Source organism: Strongyloides ratti, scaffold srae_scaffold0000009, assembly GCF_001040885.1.
Source record: "Strongyloides ratti genome assembly S_ratti_ED321, scaffold srae_scaffold0000009".
NCBI lineage: Eukaryota > Metazoa > Nematoda > Chromadorea > Rhabditida > Strongyloididae > Strongyloides > Strongyloides ratti.
In genome coordinates this window covers 1-18150 of record NW_020171527.1, presented here as the reverse complement: position 1 = coordinate 18150, position 18150 = coordinate 1, and the positions used below count along the sequence as shown (strand labels likewise).

Genomic DNA, 18150 nt, shown 5'->3' with positions numbered 1-18150 from the left:
TATACGATCCCATCGTAATTGGGATCCTTTTTGCCATTACACAACCCTCATTAATTATTTCTTTATGCTTCTTAGTTTACAACGAACAGACTCACCGAATGTACTTTGTACATTCCCAGACAGATAACGATTACACTTTGGCTAATCTTAGTAACAATTTATCAGTACCCACGCATATCCTTTGTAATTCGGTTTGTACTAGTAATTACACTGACCGTGGGCGAATTCCATCTTACTGACTATTAACTGTCTTTTAATTTGTAGTGTCATCATACTTACTAGCACTTAGTACATGATGGCACATTTTTACACTCTTTGATTCGTCAGACGTTAAACTATACAAATTACAGCATTTACTTCTTCGAATAGCCTACGCTTTCCATAAGATGTAACAATAAAGTCTACTTAGTTTCACACCCACATAATTGTGATAAACTAGACATTCTTCTTTACGTAATTCACTTTTTGAATTTCTGCTTACGAGCAATCATCTATCTTGTAATTCCTAGGTACGTAGTCTCCCTTTCTTAGTTTCGACATGAAAAGACTTTTTAAGCGTAATACAAGAAAGTATGATAATCATCACAACTCCTTTGTTGTGTCTTATAACGCTATGAAGCCCCAATGGCTTCAAGAGCAACGTAAGGGTTTACACTTATCTGCTGACGAGCAGAACATACACCTTAACAATCAGCGCGGAGCTTTAGAACAATTAATTCTAGCTAACGGTCTCGACACCGCGCAATACCTGAGACTCTTTCCTCTTCCTCTCCTCCAAGAAAGCGACCTTAACCTTCAACTCCTTCCACATGAGAAAGAGTTGGACGATGCCTTCTGTAGGGAGATAGGGAAAATCGTTCCATACCTTCAGAACTTCACCATACAAAGTGTTGAGTCTTATAGACGCGCTTTAGACTCCGCAATGCTTTCAATTGCGAAGAACAGCTCTCGGAAAGACATCCTTGATAAGCTTGCAGCGCCATATTTAGCCACCCTACTCTCCAAGGAGTATGGGTTAGTTAAGTCTTACTATGAAACAAGTCTCACTCACACACACCTGAATCCGCAATCTTCCCTCCTCGGAAATCTAGACCTTATCATACGTCTCATGGAAGATGATGGCTTGCGGGCCAATATAGGATCATCCATTACACCACCTAAGCAGAATAACCACCCCGTAGGGAGTTATTCGACTCGCTTTGAGGACTATGTCCTCCGCATAGATGGGATACGCATGGATTCTATCGAAATGCACAATAACCATGCATTACGGAACGAACGAAGACGTCAGTTCGTCTCCGGGTTGGATGAAAATCTACGTATCCTTGTTGTACCCCCTGGGTATGACTGCCTTTGGCATTCTTTCAAACAGGCGTACTTCAATGGATTTACTAGACTACACCCAACCGTGCCCTTATTTGGTAAGAAACCAAATTCTAAAACTAGCAACGATAACCAAACTAACGGTAAATCGAAAGGTAAGAATAACAACAAAAAGTCTAACAATAATAACAAGAAAAACGATAACAAGAAAAATAATTCTTCCTCTAACAACACCACGTACCAGACACCTGGATTTTTGAAAAACAATAAATCCACAGGTAACAGTACTAACAAAAAGCCTTCTCGTAATCAGAAACGACGATCGCAGATTAATACCATTGCCACTGAAGTTAGTGAACAGCGCACGTTGTTGCAGTCCTTAATGGACAAACTGTCCTTATTTGATATACCACACGCGACACTCACTATCGTATGCTTCATCGCCATACTGTCATCTACATCTGCATGGAATTGTCCTCGCACGCCTTCTCACTATCCCTCCGTTTTTCGTCAATCAACATATGATCTTTCGGTCACTGAGTCGCTTGAGATCAGTGAAATGCATAAAAAGTGCAAACCAGAAGATTTCCACCCGTCTTTACGTATCGGTAGCTACTTCGTCACCGACGGCTCGGCATTTGCCAAAGAATCACACGCTGACGAAACGGAACTGAAAACGTGTAGACCCTACATAACATTCCTCAATAAGTCAAATAATGATGTTTTCATCGCACGCAGGCATGACACTCAATTCGCACCCGCGACTTTTGACTTACTTCTAGACATATATGCGTACCATCACGCATTCAATGAGACATGCCCCCAGACGGGAGAAGAAGAATTATCCATCCCTTCAGGAAGGTGTGTGCCGACAACGCCAATCCGGAAGCGAAAGCGTCCAGACGCCTTCGACATCGCTTCCACACCGGAAATGAAAGATCTCAGAAAAGATCTCGACCTCAAAACTTCTAAAATCACCGATTTGGAAGCAGAAGTAGAACGACTGAAACAGAAAGCTTCTTTAGCAACGGATGCCCTCCTACGATTGCAACAGGCACCAACCACAGTTAGTCTTCGCATCACTCAACTCGAATCCGCCTTAGAAGAGTCTCGAGAGCAAACCTCTTCGGCTCAGTCGGCATTTCTATCCAGTCAGAAAATGGTAGAGGACCTTCGGAAGGACATCACAGACCTTCAAGAAGAGCAGCGTCGTTATCGCCAGCTCTCAGAGGGATCTCAGAACGCGATGGTCACCGTTCAACAAAGCTATACAACGGAGAAGAATAAATTAATGAAAGAACACGAATCTCGACTCGCCACTATGCGTGCTTCGCATACAGACGCGATTGAACGCCTTTGTGACGACCTCAAGTTATCCTGTAACAAACGCATCAAAGAAGCTGACCTTAAAAATTCAGCCTCTCTTACTCTACAACATAACCAAGACAAAGAACAATATCAAAAGAATTTAGCCCGTGTCAAAAACGAATATGATCGTTCGAAGCAAGCTGCAATCGCCGAAATGCAGACAGTTTTTGATCAGCAGTTAGCTGAAGTCAAGAATTGTCTTCCTGCGATTCCAGACATCAAGATGGAAACTGACAACGCAGCCCATTACGTAGAGAAAATTACTGAACAGGCTCGTGTAATCAGTTCTTTACAGCAAGTTTTAGCTTCTCATGACACTAAACCAACAACTAACACCGCTCCTTATGATACCACTTTGTGTACTTCTTATAATAATTTTGTTACTTTTCTTGACCATGTCAAAAACCTTAACGTTGCTGACGCCGTGTCAACCTTACCTAGCAGCATTGTCTCGTTACTAACTTTCATCTCCACTATTGTTGGGACACGTTTACTTGCTAAACATCGAGAACGTCTGCAGCCCCAACAGTATGGACCCCAGTTATCTACAGTAACAACGACTACTAACCCCATTAAGTCGGAACGTTCGCCCTTATGGACATTTGGGGACGGACCGGTTAAACATTCCATTAATGCCTTATTGACCGAAGCTCTCCCTACACTTCGCCTGATGGTCGATGGCCTACCAGTTCACGTACTTCTTGACACTGGAGCTTCCATCAACGTTATCCATCAGCGAATTGCTTCGAAATTAGCATCCTCACTAACGGCACGACCAGTCCCTGAAGACGTAATCGCGTCTTCCGCTAATGGAAGTAGCATTTCCCTCACCGCATGTGTCTCCTTGGACATAACCTTAGGAAATGAGAAGATCCACATTGAGTGTTATATCAGTCCTGACATTAACCATGATCTAATTTATGGCCAACCCGGCCTACGCATGTTTGGAGATTTTGCTATCCAATGGTCCACAGGAACCATTCTCCTTGGAAACCACCGTTTTCCAATTGATAACACGTTTCCCTTTCGCACCACGAAAGAGGAAACTCTTAACCCTTTAAGTTCTTCTGTCATTAATCCTTCGATAATGACACAATCCTTCACTGACGGCACTTCGGTGTACGCAATCACTAACCCCTACTTTAAAGGAAGCAATCGTCTAGTTACCTATAATACAATATCCCCTATTTACGGCGATCGTATTAACTTTCTTATAGATAACCACGGAAACAACCCCGTGGCCCTTCCTAAGAACACTTTATTAGGATATGTAACATTAATTGAGACAGTTTCTGACTTTGAGATCCGCATAACCAATAACGGTTACAGCAGTGATGAAGCTGATGTATGTGATAGACTACCACCTTACCCCTCGTCTTCGCAAGCACCCTTGTTAGATAAGGATGCATTTGTAAAACTTGTTCAGGAACAGCCTGATATCTTAGATACTACACAGCGTGGAACTTTTACAAACCTCTTATGGACATACAGAGATGTCTTTTATGAATTTAACGCAACCCCTGGCCAATACAACGGCCCTGAGCAACTTGCATTAAAAACTATAGAACATGATTTACCTCGCCCCATACGGGCCCCGAGGTACACACTAGAAAAAGAGCAGGAAGTCGCTAAACAAGTAGAAGACATGCTTAACCATGATATGATTGAGCCATCACGCACTCCTTACTTATCTAGAATTAATTTAGTTAAGAAGAATAATGAGTGGCGATTTGTAGTTGACTTTCGTAATATTAATAAATTAATACAGCCACAGTCACATCACATTCCGCGGATCGACACTATCTTCGATAAAGCCGCTGGAAAAGCTTTCTACACCTCTCTTGATCTGAAGAATGGCTTTCACCAACTTACACTAGACAAGAATAGCCGTTACCTTACCGGCTTCCCTACACACATGGGAATTTTCCAATACAAACGTATTCCCATGGGACTCGTCGGTAGTCCCGATTTTTTTAACCACGTCATGGAACAAGTTTTCAGTGACACTAACAATTTCGTCTATCTTGACGATATCCTCCTTACTGACAATAGTATTACCGAGCACCTGACTAACATTGAACAAGCCTTACACAAAGCCCACCGTTTTGGCCTCCGATTTTCGCTTGCAAAATGTCTTTTCTTTCAATCATCTTTAGAATATTTAGGTTTTCTCATTTCGGGAGACGGCATACGACCAAACCCCACGAAAACAGAAGCACTATCGAAGAAACCCATTCTTAGAAACGAAAAGAAACTTCGCTCCTTCTTAGGTGCCGCCAATTACTATAGAAAACACATCCCATCTTATAGTTCAATTGCTAACATCCTCTACGATTGCACATCTAACTTTTTGTGGACTTCCCGTCACACGGAAGCTTTTGAAAAATTAAAACAAGCAATCATAACTGCATGCACACTCGCACCACCTAACCAGAATCTACCCTTCACGATTCTAACAGATGCTAGTATTCAAGGTATTGGAGCCGCCCTCATGCAAGAGAACCGTCCCATAGCCTTTGCATCCCGCACGCTGAAAAAAGCGGAACTAATGTATGCTCCAGTGCAACTGGAAGCTCTAGGCTTGGTATTTGCTTTGAAGTCGTTTAGCCCATACATATATGGAAAAAGGACAACGATCCTAACTGATCAATCCAGCTTGCTTAGTTTAATGACCAAGAACGATGTTTCTAACATCCTAGACCGCTATAAGACTTACATAATGGGATTCGACCTTGATATTAAATATATCAAAGGCACGGACAATATCGTTGCCGACTATCTTAGTCGCAACATTTTTAACGTAGAACTAACGTCCACCACACATATAGACGCTTTTCCTAGTGTCTCTAGTTACTTACAGCTGCCATATCACATAGATGCATTTACGAAATACCTAAATGATAAAGAACGTTTACTTTACCCTAATGGTAAATTTTCGACAAGAGGTAAAACACGCTTTTATGTACCACAAATTTTACGCTTCATTCTCCTCACTCGGTGGCATGAGCATCCCCTGCTTGGAAACCATAATGGTTTCGACAAAGGATCTGCTAAATTTAAAGAAATCTTCTCCTGGCCTTCCATGGATCATGATATAAAGAAATCCTGGTCAGCTTGTACTCAATGTTTACATAATAAACATCACCCGACTTTAGCAGCTTCGGTAGCAACAAAAGCAATACCATTACCTCCTTCTCCATGGCACACACTCAGCTTAGATCACATAGTGATTAGTGAAAATCACTATGCCTTAGTAATCATGGACGAATTTAGTAAATTCGTCATAATACGACGTACAGTTAACCTAGGTACGTTAGCGGTCATTACAATCCTTCAGGAAATTATCTTCCTTTTTGGCTGTCCAGTTATTCTCAAATCTGATAATGGACCCGCATTTATCTCTAGCAATTTCAAATCTTTTTGTAATACATTTGACATATCTCACCATCAAGTTTCTGCGTATAATCATCAAGGAAACGGAATAGTAGAGCGATTCAATCGCACTATTCGTGAGTCCATCCGTTTATATAAACAATCAACTTTAGATGAAATTTTATGGACTTCTCAGTACGCTCATAATTTTGGTTACTTAACGACTCAGAATGGGAAACCAAAGGAGTTTATATTGAACACACCTGATAGATGGTTAGATGACGCTTATATCAACAATCAACTATCGGGGAGACAGGACCTTCTGTTATTCATGAAACAACAATTACACCCGAAGAAACTGCCAGCAAACGATAAAGAACCAAACATACTGAAGAAAGGCACGATAGTTTACAAAAGAAACCCGGCCGCCCATAAAAATGATGCACAATACGATGGTCCTTTTGTCATTCTTGAAAATGTCCATGGTGACTCCTATTTTATATCAAAAACATCTCGAAATGGCAGGCCAATTGGTTAACCATTTAAGGCAAATGCACGTTTATTAAAGGTAGCACCATCCATAATACAAAAACAGATACTTCCACCACCTACAGAGACCAATTCAGATATTTCGCAAGAAATAGTCCCGACACCGCCATCCCACCAAAAAAGGGGACGTCCTAAGAAACCAACTGTCACTGAAGATTCTTTACCATTAACTAACCCAATAGTAAAAGCCACGCGAAAACGTGGTCGTCCAAAGAAAAAGATTACTACTGCATCTAACACGGTCGAAAAAAACACACCGCGACCCCGTGGAAGACCCAAAAAGGTTAATAATTAGCACGCTTAATTATTCTCTTTTCCACGTAAAAAAAAAAAAAAAATTTACATAATAATGACACCTTTAATACAACTAACACATTTTATTATTTTGTTTCACTATTTTTGTATGCTCCATACTAAAAACAATAATATTGTTATACTCATAGTATATTACAATCCATACACTATATAATTTGCACTGCCTAATTATTTATGTGTTTTTGTTTATTTTTAAATTTCATTTTCTTTTTTTTTTTTTTTCTTCTTCACCTAAACATTACTCTTTTTGTTTCATTTTATTGTTATAATACTTTTCTTTTGCGACTTACTACTTATTTGCAACAAGTATTATTTTTATTATTATTATTACTCTTATTATTAACGTTTTTGCAACATACCTGTTAGCGACTACAATTGCAACATTGAACTTGCGACTACAACAAATAACAACCATAAATAGACAGAGACAATAATAACAATTCCAGTGATTGTGTTGTCACCAAGAATACGACGAATACCACTTTCATATTCTGATGAATTAATTGTTATATAATACAATCCATCGATAGTTAAGTCTTCAATATCAATCAAATAATCTAAGTTTACATAAGCTGTAATATTTGAGCTGTATGTACAGGATGCAGTTTGAATGTCTGTTTTGATATATTGAATTACAGATAAGCTAAAATTTTTTGTTCTTAACACTATCACAAACATTTTTGATTGATGAATGCAAAACTTGAGATTGGTTAAAACTTTCAAAATTAGGACAAATTTAAAAAGAAGGAAGACAGCAACAGCTAACAGGACAGTGGCTATCTCCAAGCGGATAACAAGATCACGGCATTCACAAACAAACTTCTCGTTTGACATCTGGATTAAAAAAAAAAAAAAAAAACTAGCAAACGCGAAATAAATAACACAAAAAAAAAAAAAAAATTAAATAATAAAAGAATAGAAATAAATACGAAGCATAGAATGAATTAGTAATTTTTATTGTTTTGATGTTTTTTTATGCTAATTTTTGATCAACTTCCTTTCACCCTTTTATTGTTTAATTTTTGCTTTGTTTTGTTTTTTTTCTACATATGACCATTTTAAAACATTACCTCAATGCTTTTTGGGGGGATGTTGGAGGCAACGCCTCCAGGCATATGTATATAAACCTCATCCTCACTGAGGATGAGGTAGTTATTGTTAATTTGTACACTATTAATGCTAAATAAATAGTTAACAGATGTAAGTTTATTATTATTTTTTCAAATTGCGATTTAATTTTTTTTATATTTTTTTTTTTTTGATATTTAATTAATTAATATTAAATTTTTTAGGTTGGATTAATGACAGGAGATGTATCCACTAATGTTTATGCTTCAATTGTAATTTTAACGGCTGAAGTATTAAACGAAATTATTATGAACGATTCTTCAAATTTTTCAAATGTTGGATATATAATAATGGATGAGGGACATTTTCTTGGAGACGAATCAAGAGGCCATGTTTGGGAGGAAAGCATTATTAATATGCCAAAATATGTTAAATTAGCAATTCTGTCTGCTACTTTACAGAACCGCTCCGAGATTGCAAAATGGATTGTCTCCCTAAATAGAAATCCATTGCATGTTATTGGTACCAATGAGAGACCAATAACACTTGAATATTGTGTTCATTGTTCTGCAACGGGAAGAATTATTCAAATAAAAGTGGGAACTGATGAAACGGATTCTGAAGGACTCGAAACCGCTATGTCTGAATGTCAAAGGAAAAATAGAGGAAAAAAGGAACTCATGGAACTTCTTAAGGTATTAAAAGATGAGAACATGCTTCCAGCCATAATTTATTGTCCATCAAAGAAGACATGTGATTCAATGGCTAAACTTATCTCGTCAATGTGTTTTTTGGATACAGTAGAAAAGGATTTAATGAATGACTTATTAAGATTAACACTGTTCTTGGAAGATGAAGAAATGAAAACATTTATGTCTGAAATAGAAGATTACGCTGTTTGTTTAACTAATGGAATCGGCGTACATCATGGATCGCTTATGAGAATGACAAAAGAATTTATGGAGAAATGCTTCATCAACAATGCCATCAAAATCATGTTTTCTACTGAAACGTTGGCAGTTGGACTTAATATGCCAGCAAGAACAGTAATATTTTCATCAGTCTACAAATTTGACGGCAATGTGAGAAGAACATATAAACAAAGTGAGTTTATTCAAATGGCTGGAAGAGCTGGAAGGAGAGGAATTGACACTTTAGGCCATGTAATATTCTCTTTAACTGATTCAAATCGCTGTGGAGAAATAATTGCATCTTTTTTGAAACCAATGTCTGAAAATTTGGAGAGTAAATATAAAATAGATTACTCAAAAGTTCTTAGTTATGCAGAAAAAAACTGCTTGGAGAAGTTTGAAAAAAATTTTGAAAAATCATTCATGAAATTTCAAAAAAAGGATATAAAAAAAGAAATCGCTATGTATGGAAGAATAAAAAAATTTCTTCAAAAAGGAAACTTTATTGATAATGAAGGAAAAATTACAAAAAAAGGATCTTATGCCGTAGCTGCAAGATTCAATGAAAATTATATCGTACTTGCAGAAATGATGAATAATAATGAATTTAATTTCTTAAATAACATGGAAATAATTGAAATATTCGCTATGCTTCAAAAAGATGATGAATTCGGCAGAGAAGAAGTTTCTAAAAGACAAATTTTTACAAAGGACATGGTAGAAAGATATTGTCAAATATTTTATAAAAATGAACGTGCTTTTAAGGTGATTGATGAAAATGAAGAATATAAATCACCATTATCCTTTAGATATGTAATTGCTATGAAAGAAATTTATTCTGGTAATTCAATTGAGGAAGTTACAAGCTCCAATATGTTGTATAAAGGAGAAGTATTGAAAAGAATAAACTCAATGAGACAAATATTTGAAAACTTTGCCAAAAATAGATTTTTGGATTTCAATTTAAGAAACAAGTTTTTTGATATGGTACAAAGACTTAAGGATATTGAAAAAAATGACGTTTCTTCAATTTAAAAAAGCATTGTAAAACATTTATAATTTTTTTATGAAATTTTAAAAAAACCGCTACGTCTGAACATGTCATAATTAAAAAAATATTTTTTTTTATTATAACAATAAAATAAATTTTTTTCTCTTTTTAGAAGAATAAGTAAATTAACGTAATCATTCAATTTAATTATTTATTATTTTTTTTAATAAAGATAAAAATTTATTTCATATATAAAATAATATAAATATTAAAAATTTTTGATAAAAAAAGTAAAATAAATTTACAATTTAAAAAATTAAAACTTTCCTGATTTAACTTGCGATTTCACTCATACTTTTGAAGTGATAAAGTAAATTGAATTTAAAATTATTTTTAATACACAGAAATCTTTTAAAATAAGTGAAATTTTTTTAAATAAATATAAATATATATAAAAACTTTGGAAACGAAAATAAATCTAAGATTATTATATATTATAAAAAGATAAGTACTAAAAATAAAAAATTATAATGTGGTAATATTATTGTTTTGTTTTTATTTATATAATAATAAAATAGTTTCATAAACAGCTTCAATCCTTTAAATTGCATTTTGCAATAGATTTATTGTGAATAATTAAATTTTATGTCATTATCTTTGTTATTTTTTTTTCAAAATTTTGTCTGTTCATAGAAAAAAATTAATTCTCAATATAGTACTAATAAATAATTTTTTAACTTCTAAAATAATTTTTTTAAATTTTTATGTTTTTTTACGATATCTTAGAAACCGTACATTACTTTTAAACCAGACTAATTTCAACTGAAAGATTTTAAAAAGCTACATGAATTTTCACTTTATAATCATATTGAAAAATGTACTCTAAAAAAGTTGGGTCAAATTAACATTTTTTTTTATTATAAATAATTCTTTTTTTTGGTTAATTCAAAAAAAAAAATAAAGATACAACAACCTAATAGTACTTGAAATGTAGCGATTCAAATTTTTCAAAGTTTTTCTTTTTTTGATAAATATAGTATTTTTAATTCTAAATTTAGAAGAACGATTAATTTTGAGCTACCATTTATCAATAAACTATTATTTTTTGAACTATTTAACAAAACTTTAAAAAAAAATTTTTAATTACATTGCTTTTATTTAAAAAAATTTTTCACATAACGGTTTTTTTAAATTACTACAAAATAAAATGTAAATTTATTTATTGATTTACAATTTCATCCCATTCAGATTGTGTAAAGTTAACATTTAATCTCCTAGCTGCTTCATATGATAAATATTCTGCTCTTTTTTCAATAGTATAAACATACTGTTTTGTAGCCTTAAAAAGTTCAAGAGCTTCATCCATCTGTTTTATCCCATTGACATTACTTTTTGTAAAAGTACTGATATCTTTCTTCTCAACGGTCATATCCTTACTTTTAATGATGTTTAAAATTTCAATTAATTTTTCCATAATAAATACTTTATTAAGTAAATATGATCTAAAAAAAAATAAAGATTTTAAAATATAATAATTGAAAACTAACTAATATAAATTAAAATTTTATTATACTTTTTTTTAAAAACAACTTAAAATAAGATCTGACTGGATATTATGCAGAATTACGGCGAAACACTATACCAAAGTAGAGAGATTATTAAAGATATAAAATTTAATTTTAAGTCAAAAATTTAACCAAATTTTAAAAAAATAAAGAAATATTTCTAATATTAAGAAAAAAAAATTACTATTATAAATGTTCTTAGAAAAAAAAACATAACGAAAATATAAAAATTATTAATTTAAATTGTTATTTATATTATCAACATAAATTAACTAAATTAAAAATATAAAATTTTTTTAAATCTTTTTCTATTGTCATATTGGAAAAAACATATTAATTTTTATAATATTTATAGTTAAATTATATTTTTATAAAACAAATGTAATTATAGAATTTTTTTCGTTTGCAAAATTTTTATATATATTTATATTTATTTTAAAAAATTTCATTTATTTTAAAAGATTTTTGTGTATTAAAAATATTTTAAAAAGAAAAATTATTATAATCATTTAAAAAAAAATTTTTTTTCATTAAATTTGTTACAATTATTTATTCACTTTACTTCATCACTTTAAAGGAATGAATGAACTTACAAATTAAATCAAAAAAAGCACATTCTTTTAAAATATTTAAATTTATTCAACTTTTCTATCAAAAATTTCATATTTGTATTATTTTATCAATAACGAAAATTTTACATCTATTTCAAAAAAAAAAAATAATTATCTTAAGTTATAATGTTACTTTATATATTCTTTTAAAAAATGTAAAAAATATGTTTTAAAAAATTTAAAAGGTATTTTAATTATTTTGTAAAACTGATTTATTCCATTAATATAATTAAAATAATATATATATTACTAAGTCAAGCTTTATAAGCAGGCGTGCGTGAAGCACAAGCTTGCTAGTTTTAAAATATATTGTTTTTAAATATGATAATAAAAAAGGTTTTTTTAAATTTGTTTTTTTTATGTTTAAAATAAAAACTAATTTAAAGTTATAATTTCAATGAAAATCCAAGCAAACAAAATTTTTTTAAAAATAAATTATTTGGACTAATTTTACATAAATCTATTATTTTTACTTAAAAATTTGTACTTTTAAAGTTATTTTATAAATTTTTTTCATGAAAAATAATTTGTTCGTTTTTTAAAATTTAAATATCTAAAAAAAGTTTACAAACATATTATTTTATTTATATATTTGATTTGCAATGTTAAGGAGCAATGTTTTTAAGTAATTAGAATATAAATAAAAAGATTCTGAAATAATTTTATTATTTTTTTTGTTTTGAACTTTTTATTACATTTTTAGTATTTCTAATGTAATATTATTTAAGGATTTTTTAAGTGAAGTTAATTTATAGTATATTTGTGTTGAAAAATAAGGAAAACTAAAAGTTTTGATTTAGTGTAAATCACTAATCTATTAAGTATAATTATTTAAAAAAAATTTAAATAGAATTATTTAACTATGTTATTAAAATTGCTAAAATTAATAAAAACTTTTATTTAATACAATGAAAAATATAACACCATCTTTCATATTTACATATAGAAAAACGTCGCATCCTTTAACGCAAAAGACACATTTTAATAGACGAATTTTTGAATTCAAAATATGAATATTCAAAAAATGACGAGGACTGAAAATGATTTTTTGCATGTACTAAATTGATCTAAGAGGATCAAAAATGAGTGTTTTTTTTTTGTGTGTATATATATATATAAATTGTAAACGAAAAAAAATTTTAATTTATTTTAATTTCATAAAAATATAAGAGTAATAAAATAAAACTATTAGCCAGTAGTCCTGATTATTAATCCAGCCTCACCAAAACAACACAAGCGCTTAATTAAAATTTTATTTAAAATAAAAATTAATAATTGAGGAAGAGACTTAAGATTTTATAATAAAACAATAAGATAATTTAAGATAAAACGCGTCTCTTATTTTGGAATCGTAATTTTTTTACAAACAAGGTATGAAATATTACTAACTTACACAAATATTACAATTAAATATTTATACAGGACAAATAATTCCTTTTATAGGATTAAGTTAATTATACCCTTAAAATTACAGAAAATATTAATACAATAGAAAAGGTTTCCAGAATAAAATAACAAATAATGATAAAATGATAATAATAAATTTTTCTACAAAAGAGACTTTAAATAAGTTAATTGCCCTTCTTTAGGCTAGGTAAAGCGAAGCTAATTGATAGATTTGATGAAAAGAAAGAGATTAAACACACTAATGTGGCTTGAACACATTACTTAAGATAACTATAATCCTTTTAAAAAATATATTTTTTTTTTAATTTCAATAGTTATTTTAAGTAAACTTTTTTCAATACGACATTAAAAAAAGATTTTGATTTATATAAAAAAAGTTAATATTTTTAAATTTGTTTCTTTTATGTTGTTAATATAAGTATCAATTTAAAATAAGAATTTTTATATTTTTTATGTTTTTTATTTAAAATCATATTGAATAGTAATTTAATTATTTTTTTTTTGTATTTTGATAAATTTTTTAATATAAATAATTATTAAACTATTATTGCTTTGTATAATTATTTTCCTTAAAAATAAATTAAATGTTTGATGTTTTTTATTTTTTATTTTTATTTTGATATTTTATTTTTCTTATTTAAAAAAATTGTTTTTTCAACATGTTAATATGAAAAAGAAATTAATTGTGCAATGCACTCTTCGTGGACGACGAATTTCATTTTATGTGTAAACTATTAATTTTCTTTATTATTCCAATTTTTTTTTTCCTTTTCGTTGTGTGATTATTTTTTGCAATGATTTATATTAAATAAAAGCATTTGTATTCAAAACATGTATTAAAATAAAAATTCAAAATAAAATGCATATTACTAACTTTTTTTTAGAAATTAAAATAAATTTTTTTAGACGACGTTTTTTGATAAGATAATTTTTTTAATCAAGAAAAAATTTAAATAATAAAAAATTTTTTTTGCTTTTATTCAATTTTGCATATAACGTTAAAACCCGACGAAAAATGATATTTTTTTTTTTCTGTGTGATGTTTTCTAATTTTAAGACAAAGCCAACCGAAAGCACTACTAATGGTTCTAAATTGAAAACTAAAACTAGTAGCAACTTTGTCTTAAGATAAGCTTCAGACAACTGTGCAGACTTGCAAAGTAGATTATTTAGCTGACACAGCAGCGTATAAATAATCTCGCTCTCGAAGATGGTGAAATGCAGAAGAATTCAAAATAATGAGAGTAGTAAAGATGAGGAAGGGGATATGCCCCAACTCATCAGTAGTCAAGACACCGCCAACGAAGAAGTGGATAGAGGCTTAAATGAAGCTAATGAAATCACACCTAGACGCAAAAAGTACAAAAAAGAAAATGTGTCAACATAGGGAGCCGTCGAAAAATCTCGCCTTGAAATTTGCTTAAAGCATATTTCTTGTAGGCTAAAAAGATTTAGTAAAGGTTGCAAGACCCTTGTTAGTTTGACCCTCATAAGTGAGAAAGAGTGTAAGCTAATAGCTGATTCTGTTAAAGACAAAAAAGTCACAGCAAAAAACTTTCAAGGAATGTATAAATACATATCTACAAAATGAAAAAGAAGGTTATAATGCAAATCTCAGGGAACTCTCACCCAAAGTGAGCAAACGCGATAAAATGGAGGTGCAGAGAAGTATAGAAGCAGACTATCCGACCAATAACAGAGATTTGCTAGACAAAATTCAAAAAGAATATCCAACCGAAACCGCTACACATAGAAATGTAGTAACTACAAGTAAAAATGTGGAAAGACCTAGAAGTGGTTCTATGACAACCACTAAACTTAGGTACACCTAAAACTAACGCTGATTCAAATAGATTAAAACAGGTTAATTTCAAAAGACGAAGGGATAGTCTTAAAAACGGAAGAACACTTGTCAATTCACTAGAAAGATCTGACTTTCAAGAAGAAAGTCCAAGACAACCACCTGCCAAGAAAGGCAGGTGTAAAATAAACCCAGTATCATCAAAATTGCGAACTGATCATGAAAAGGAATAACCGGTTACAGACGTTAATTTCTCACAAAACACAGTAGATTGACAAGAAGTCGTACTAATGGAAACATTAGCAACAGCAGAACTGGCATCACAAAGTGATGTAGAAGTCGAACATCCTAGTAGCGTAGAAGCTACACCGACAAAAAGGGTATATAAGTCTAGAAAACATGTTCAGGAAAGTACCTTATCTTTACAAAACAAAGTAAACTTACGTCAGAAGATAAGGAAAGGTACTCCATATGGTCAGGAAATGCCAAAAAATGAAAAACCAATAAGAAAAAGAGCTCTTGAAAATTTATCATGTCCTAAACGCTTCAAGCATTTTCTAAACCAACCTCATTTGCCAACGTGCAAAAGATGGGACGTTAATAAGAAAGTACCTGTAGACAAAATAAACCATCTCGGTTTTAATATATAGAGGAAATATATTGATACACTAAAATCTCCAGATTGCACACAGCAGCAATACGAGATAGTGAACATTGCATGGTCCAAAGTGGCATTAGCAATGATGCACACGGCAAAGTCGTACGAGCATACGACACCTAAAGGCTTTAATATAACGCACTCAAAGATAACCAAAAGGAAAAAAAGGATGATAAGACTTTAGAAACGACTAACCGGTGTTTGGAAACATAGACTCAATCCAAGTGACAAAGAAAAAGCGTTTCTAGATAAAATGAGAGTCAAAGCAAAGAGAAAGCACATGAACGTGAATTGTCTTTTAGATAGAGTAAAGGAAGAAATAATTCTCCTTGAAAATAAAGAGAATCCGACAAAGCAGAAGGTAGTATAATACGCAGTATTTACGACAAGTCAGGCTTTATGAAAACTGTACTGCAAGCTGGAATGGCTAAAAAAGTTCCGGTTAAAAAGGAAGAGACAGTTAAGTTCTTTAAGAAATTATTAGCCTATAGAGAAACACTTCCACAGTCTGCTATCGATAAGTAGGTTAAGACTTTGACAGGAAGATCAATAACGTAAGACATTGACCATATAAAAGAGTTTTTAAGGTTTAAACTCAAGTACAGCCGACCGTTTAAAACGCCTGGACCAAACAAAGTCCATTCCGCAGCTTTCAAAAGATTTGATTCTCTTGCTAGTTTACTATTGGAAAAGGTAAAAGGTTTGTTATAAGGCAAATTTATGCTAACTGATCAAGACATGACAGCCCAAGCATTTCTTTTAGTTAAGACAGTTTCGCCGAGTAGCGACCCAAACGACTACAGAGCGATAAACTGCATTAATGCAGATATGAAATACGTAAATGCTGTAACGTATGAATTCATATATAAAAACTGCTTCCAATATATAGCCACAAATCAGTGTGCAGCGTTCAAGGGAATACCTGAAACACTACACGCTACGATGGTAAATTACTCTATCTTGAAACAGAACCCAAAAGCTACCAGCGTATTGTATGTAGATATGAAAAAAGCTTTTGATTCAGTATTCCACTCAGTCATGAGGAAAACTGTGGGAGCATTGAATCTACCAGCTAGTATCACAAAATACATCCAAGGTATGCTAGGGTCAAGAGGTTTTACCATATCCAATGTGGATAAGACAAAAAGCATGAAAGACAATAGGGTAAACGTAAAGAGGGGAATCATGCAAGGTTGTGCATTAGCACCCTGTCTATTCGTCATTGGTATGGATATAATTAGCTACCAGATAAATAAAGAGTCTATGTTACCAATAGGTAAGAACATCAACAGCTTACCAACTGATTAATTGGTCCAACTCAACCATAAGTTTCAAAATGAGTCAAGTATAGGACATGAGGAAGGAGAAACGGTTGCTGATACTCCTGACTCTAAACACATAAAAAAGATGTCAGAAACAGCTATGACCAATCACATATCTTTCGTTGACGACATGAAAATCTTTGCTATGGATAATGCAACAATCAAAAGATTCAAAGTCATTTTTGAATCTGTTGCCCTTCAGCTTGGTTTCTACGTAAACGCAAAGAAATGTGGAGTCCTATACAACAATAAGTTAGATAACGTAATGTTAGAAAACATTAGTAAATTGACAGACTGCTACAAATACTTAGGTATACCTAAGTTAGGTAGAAGCATATGTGTAGAAACGCTAGAAAAGAGTTTGGAAAAGAAAATACTAGGCAGTGTATGCCAAGTGTTTAAAACCAAATTAAATATAGGTCAAAAAATAAAATGGTTTAACTCGTCAATAGCACCTGCAATCGGGTATGCAGTAGCACATGCTTTACCAGCGGTCAAGCAAGGAATACTACCTAGCTTGTGTAAAAGACTAGACAAGCTAGTGATAAAGATCCTTGCAGGTAATATAACTGACAGTGAACAAATAGAAGTAAGGCAATAGACAATTTCTATTGCAAGACTGTATTGCACACCAGAGAAAGGTAGTCTAGGCTTAAGATCACTAGAAAGCGTAGCTTATCAAGCTATAGTAAAACACATGGCGAATCTCTGGATTAACCTTATAAACGAAGAGATTAAAGAATTAAGCATACAGCATGAACTTAAAGAAGGAAAGTTCACTCCAATAAGACAGTACACAACACTAATAGAAAAAGTTTCATGTTGAATATTCATTAAGAAAGTCAGGTATTACCATAGAAGGTATGTATTATGATGATATAAATGAGTT

General features: G+C 32.0%; 7 protein-coding genes across 7 annotated transcripts; 5 read left to right on the top strand and 2 right to left on the bottom strand.

The window, feature by feature from the left end:
• Positions 1-538: 538 nt before the first annotated feature.
• On the top strand, positions 539-6907 carry SRAE_0000068900 (Reverse transcriptase domain and Integrase, catalytic core domain and Ribonuclease H-like domain and AT hook-like family and Aspartic peptidase domain-containing protein; the record flags this gene model as incomplete). The annotated part of the gene is made up of 2 exons (XM_024646616.1): positions 539-6541; positions 6611-6907. 2 exons carry the CDS (start codon positions 539-541, stop codon positions 6905-6907), a joined length of 6300 nt encoding a protein of 2099 aa, XP_024500780.1.
• A 389-nt stretch (positions 6908-7296) lies between these two features.
• On the bottom strand, positions 7297-7761 carry SRAE_0000068800 (Hypothetical protein; the record flags this gene model as incomplete). The annotated part of the gene is made up of 1 exon (XM_024646615.1): positions 7297-7761. The coding sequence occupies one exon, from the start codon at positions 7759-7761 to the stop codon at positions 7297-7299; it is 465 nt and encodes a 154-aa protein (XP_024500779.1).
• A 215-nt stretch (positions 7762-7976) lies between these two features.
• On the top strand, positions 7977-9941 carry SRAE_0000068700 (Superkiller viralicidic activity 2-like 2; the record flags this gene model as incomplete). The annotated part of the gene is made up of 3 exons (XM_024646614.1): positions 7977-8075; positions 8119-8127; positions 8220-9941. The coding sequence occupies 3 exons, from the start codon at positions 7977-7979 to the stop codon at positions 9939-9941; spliced, it is 1830 nt and encodes a 609-aa protein (XP_024500778.1).
• A 1175-nt stretch (positions 9942-11116) lies between these two features.
• On the bottom strand, positions 11117-11371 carry SRAE_0000068600 (Hypothetical protein; the record flags this gene model as incomplete). Its single annotated transcript, XM_024646613.1, has 1 exon — positions 11117-11371. One exon carries the CDS (start codon positions 11369-11371, stop codon positions 11117-11119), a length of 255 nt encoding a protein of 84 aa, XP_024500777.1.
• Positions 11372-14690: 3319 nt separating this feature from the next.
• SRAE_0000068500 (Hypothetical protein) lies at positions 14691-15514 on the top strand (the record flags this gene model as incomplete). Its single annotated transcript, XM_024646612.1, has 3 exons — positions 14691-14855; positions 15013-15250; positions 15303-15514. 3 exons carry the CDS (start codon positions 14691-14693, stop codon positions 15512-15514), a joined length of 615 nt encoding a protein of 204 aa, XP_024500776.1.
• A 57-nt stretch (positions 15515-15571) lies between these two features.
• SRAE_0000068400 (Hypothetical protein) lies at positions 15572-15931 on the top strand (the record flags this gene model as incomplete). Its single annotated transcript, XM_024646611.1, has 1 exon — positions 15572-15931. The coding sequence occupies one exon, from the start codon at positions 15572-15574 to the stop codon at positions 15929-15931; it is 360 nt and encodes a 119-aa protein (XP_024500775.1).
• Positions 15932-16338: 407 nt separating this feature from the next.
• SRAE_0000068300 (Reverse transcriptase domain-containing protein) lies at positions 16339-17850 on the top strand (the record flags this gene model as incomplete). The annotated part of the gene is made up of 4 exons (XM_024646610.1): positions 16339-16460; positions 16527-16639; positions 16829-17215; positions 17291-17850. Coding segments are annotated over 4 exons (1182 nt in total), but the record flags the coding sequence as incomplete, so codon positions are not given.
• Between the last annotated feature and the right edge of the window lie 300 nt (positions 17851-18150).